The 4,711-nt window shown below is 41.5% G+C and overlaps 1 protein-coding gene across 3 annotated transcripts; it reads right to left on the bottom strand.

Annotated features, from left to right (window-relative positions):
• Positions 1-846: 846 nt before the first annotated feature.
• Positions 847-3,601, bottom strand: LOC144304566 (uncharacterized). Of its 3 annotated transcripts, none has more exons than XR_013371501.1 (4): positions 3,518-3,601; positions 2,292-2,388; positions 1,480-1,652; positions 847-1,397 (listed from the first exon to the last, which is right to left on the bottom strand). XR_013371501.1 is itself a non-coding variant. In XM_077883066.1 (4 exons), the coding sequence occupies exons 1-4, from the start codon at positions 3,554-3,556 to the stop codon at positions 1,305-1,307; spliced, it is 342 nt and encodes a 113-aa protein (XP_077739192.1). In that variant the 5' UTR covers positions 3,557-3,595; the 3' UTR covers positions 847-1,304. The 3 variants fall into 3 exon arrangements, 1 of the variants encoding a protein (XP_077739192.1); XR_013371502.1 differs by lacking the exon at positions 3,518-3,601 and adding an exon at positions 3,430-3,517 and having other exon boundaries at positions 1,480-1,592; XM_077883066.1 differs by having other exon boundaries at positions 1,480-1,592; positions 3,518-3,595.
• Positions 3,602-4,711: the final 1,110 nt, after the last annotated feature.

The following is a 4,711-nucleotide window of genomic DNA, read 5'->3' as shown; positions in this document are numbered from 1 at the left end:
AACAGCCAGAAACAGAATTTGCTTGAAATCAGGCCTAAAATCTAGAAGCTTAGTCTATCCAACTGCCTTTATCTTTTCTCAGTTTTAACAAAACCTTGTATGCTTCTCAAGTTCTAGAGTATTTATCCCTACAAAATAGTAAGGCTCATTAAAAGTAGATTATGGTTTTCAGATAGATTTATCTTTGGTCCACTTTTGGATGAACCTTATATAATCCAGGAGGAGAAATGGTCAGATTTAACAAATCTGATAAATGGACACGTAGCTTGGTTCAATTTTTTGTTTATTGCTTCTACAGCTTTTTTGAGGTATAATTGACATACACTCAAGTATACCTCTTGAAAGGTAGCTTAATACATTTTAATTTATGTACAAACCTGCGACACCATCACCACAGTCAAGAAAATGAACACGTCCGTCATACCCCCAAATTTCCTCATGTTCCTCTGTTTGATTAATTTTTTAACCAAGAAGAATGTATCCACTAACTCTTCACTATACTTCCTGCCTCAGAAAGCCAAATTGCCAAGAAATCAATTTATGAGCCTTATATGGCTTTTATTTGGACAAGTTGAATAAACACAAGCAATTTGTTGACGATGCATTTTTAAACAAGGGAACAAAAATATCTGTTTTGAAACTGCGTCTTAGAAGAAGACATTTCATAGTAAACCCAATTTATCCCAGAAAGGATTAAGCTACGTGAAAGATGGAGTTGAAAAGGAAGTAACCATCTTTTGAAAAGTCCCTCGCTTTCATCTCTTACAGGTCTGCAAATTTCTCGGAAGCTAAATTGGAGAAAAACAACAGATTCCTGACCACAAGTATTCCAGCTTCCATACTGCCTTGGATTCAATGATGGAAATGAAACCCCAACCTCGGGTGTTTTTTTTTTTTAATCACATTCTATACTCAGCCTCTAATTAAATGTTATTTAAAAATTGTTTGATAAAAATCTGAATGTTCCAGATAAAATCATGTTAATAGTCCTATTAATACTACTGTACAATGATTTTTTTTCCCCTCTACAGTCTTTGCCTAGTCCTAGATTCCTGGCTCTTCTGCTTCCTAGCGATGAGTGCCCCTGAGTAAGACATTTAACATCTCTAAGACTTAGCTTCCTCATCGATAAAATGGAATTCATGATAATTAGGGTTTCCATGAAGATGAGATCATAGAATAGGCACTCGATCAATGTTAGCTACTGTGATTGCACGTGTACTGCTTTTTCTAATTGTGCTAGCTGCTACAAGGGAGAGAGGAAGTCACAAATTCCAAGGTTGTTGCCATTCTGGAGCAAGCGTCTATGACCCATAAATTTTTAGTGGAGCCAGCCGTTGCCTGGTGGTACCTGGCCATCTGCCCATGTCCAAGATAAACAGCTCTCCGGGAGCATTCTGGTTTAGAGAGAGAAGCAAGAGTCAATTACGAGAGAGTTCCTCCACCAATGCAGCCTCCTGAGGCTAGAAATGATCTCACCCTTGGCTGAAAGACCTCAGGATTCCTCTGGTTCTCTTGCAAGGCCCCTGGGAAGCAGTTGTCCAAGTGTGGAATGGTCTTGTGAGGGTCCAGGGGGTCCTCTGTAGACAGCCCTGAATCATTAAAGCCACATAATCATTCCAAAGTATCCATCTTAGTTCTGGGAGCTTATCCTAAGGAAATCATCCAAAAAAGAGAAACAATTTAAAAAAAAAAAACAGACATTGGAAAGTATACCCAATACTGATGCTAATGGTAAAGAATTCTCAAAACAACCTTATGCAATATCTAAATTTTGGCACATCTGTGGCCTGGGATATAATGCAGGCTCTTAAAGGGATAAATATAAAGGCCCTGTAGAAACAGATAATGTTTCTGCCACAATGTTAAGTAAAAAAAAATTTTTTTTGATTATTGCACAATATAATCTAACCTTATAAAAATAAATGTAATATGACCAAGGATGGAAAGACATATGCAAAATTGTTTCTATGTTCGTAGAGTGGGTGATATTTTTCTGTTATTTTCCAAATTTTCTATAATGTTTTATCATTGTGTTTTTTTTTTAATTGTAGAAAAGGATGGCTTCCCAGATAGCTTTGAAAAGAAATGACAAAGTCAAGGGTTTTTTCTATAGGAAAGAAAGTTGTGTGTATACACTCACGTGACCTATGTGCATGTGTCTGTGTGTTATTGTTTTGTGGACTTCTTTGTTTCATCATTTAGCTGGGGGTGGGAATGGCCACGCCGGAGTTTGCCTAGTAACCAAAAGGAATTCCTCAAGGGAAGAATTTCAGTTGTAAGAGACTTACCGGTGTAAACGTGGTGGTTAAATGGTAGCTGGCTTGGCTCCTGGAAAAAGGGGGAGCTTGGCAGATCTTGCTCAGGCAAAAAAGGAGGTAGTGTGGCCTGGTGTAGAGAAAACAAAATAACTTTGGGGTATTAGAGATTGGTGTCCAACTTTGTGACCTTGGGATAATCAATTTAGGTTCAGTTCCAGTTACTTCACTTTTCTGAACCTCAATTTCTTCATCTGTGAAAGGGAGGTAATTATGATGATTCTCCCCCAGAAGGCTCTAGTGGGAATCATAGGCCAGTTACCTGTGCTAGTTGCCAAGTGTAAAATAATGAGTAAGATACTAGGCTTGCTCTCAAGGACTGGACAGGGAGAGAGTGTTCTAAGCAGAGGATGTGAAGGCAGAGAACATGCTTGGGCATTACTAGCGCATCAATATTGGGGGGGGGGGTGGCAGAGCTAGAGAATTCAAGAGACAGGGAAGAGACAGACCCGTATACCCTGTACCGTTCAACTTTACTGTGTGCATAACAGAGGGCTACTGAAGGATTCTATCCAAGTGGAGTGGAAACCCTTTTTTTCATTTTATTTTTATTTTATTTATTTTATTTATTTTTTATTGGTGTTCAATTTACTAACATACAGAATAACCCCCAGTGCCGTCACCCATTCACTCCCACCCCTCACCCTCCTCCCCTTCTACCACCCCTAGTTCGTTTCCCAGAGTTAGCAGTCTTTACGTTCTGTCTCCCTTTCTGATATTTCCCACACATTTCTTGTCCCTTCCCTTATATTCCCTTTCACTATTATTTATATTCCCCAAATGAATGAGAACATAAAATGTTTGTCCTTCTCTGACTGACTTACTTCACTCAGCCCTTTTTTTCATTTTATATAGAACACTCAGGCAGCTCCATGAAGCATGGGGCGCAAGGCATGGAAATCAGGTAAGAGGCCATTGGGTGGTCCAATGAAGATAATTGACCAAATAGGTCCAAGCTGAGCTCCTCACCTCCTCCACACTCGTTCCCACCACATCCCCCCCCCAATACACCCTTCCCCCTGCACACCACAACCCCCGCCCCCTGCACCCTTCCCCCTGCAATCTCTGGGTTGGTGAGTATCGATGACCCTTCCTGTCACTCTTTGCTTACTCTCCCTCACATCCCACATCCTCTCCATCAGCAAGTGCTCTGGTTGGTTCTGGCTCCAGGCGACAGCCGGAATCCAGCCACTTCTCACCGTTTCCACAGTTCCCACTCTGCTGTAAGCCAGTGTCATCTCGTGCCTGGAATACTGCACATAGAGTTCTAATTGTTCTCCCTTCTCCAACCTTCCTTCGATACAGCAGCCAGAGGACCCTTTTAGAACCTGGCGACCAGGTCACTCCTGTCCTGCAATCTCCCTGAGACTCGCTTTACCTGTCCCTTGCTTCTTTTCTCCTCAACGCTTTGCACCGTCTAACAACACAGTAGGTGATTCGTGGATCAGTATTTGTTAAATGAATGTTTAAATGATGAAAGTCATTATCTAAGGTAGTAGAAGAGGAAAACAGGTGGGGAGGAGACATTTTTGAGAATGACTTTGGGGGCGAAATTTGCCATATTCAGTGGCTGGTGAAAAGTTCAAAACGAGGCATCAGGATGACTGCCAGGTGGCTCACCTGGACACCTGGGTGAGTTGGTGGTGCCATAACCCGAGTGAGGGAGAGAGATGATGGGGCAGATATGAGGGATGGAACATCCTGAATCAGAGTCCCGAAGGGAGTGTACAAATGCAGGCATCTGGTGAACAGCTAGGCACAGAGATCAAGGGGGCCCTCTGCCCCCTTGATTTGTCCTTGCTGAGATTCCAGATAATGTCTGGAGAGGGGCAAAATCCAGTTCAGGAAGTCTCAAACTTTAGGGTACATAAGAATTTGGACTAAAAGTCTGTATTTCCAAGGCACCTGTGTGGCTCCGTGGTTGAGCATCTGCCTCTGACTCAGGTCGTGATCCTGAGGTCCTGGGATCGAGTTCCACATTGGGCTCCCTGCAAGGAGCCTGCTTCTCCCTCTGCCTATGTTTCTGCCTCTCTGTGTCTTTCATGAAGAAATAAATAAAATCTTTAAAAAATAAAAATAAATTTAAAAAAAAAAGTCCAGATTTCCTGACCTGTTGCCTCTGCTATAGTAAGGTCCATAAGGAGACCAGAAATCTGATTTCTGCCCAGGGGATTCTGGTGCAGATGATCCACAGGCCTCACTTTTAGAAACAATAATCTTGATTCTTCTCTCTCACTTTGGTCTCATTCATTATGCCTAACTGTCTGAAAAACATGTTTACATTCCTATTATTTTTTAAAGTCTGGACATTGTCAGACGATATGACACCTGAGTGTGTCATATAGACTACAATACTTCTGTGCATTTGATAAGGAATTTTATGATAACTCTAT

This window comes from Canis aureus, chromosome 34, assembly GCF_053574225.1.
Source record: "Canis aureus isolate CA01 chromosome 34, VMU_Caureus_v.1.0, whole genome shotgun sequence".
NCBI lineage: Eukaryota > Metazoa > Chordata > Mammalia > Carnivora > Canidae > Canis > Canis aureus.
Note: the sequence above shows the minus strand (reverse complement) of the source record. Positions and strands in the feature narration are given on the sequence as shown.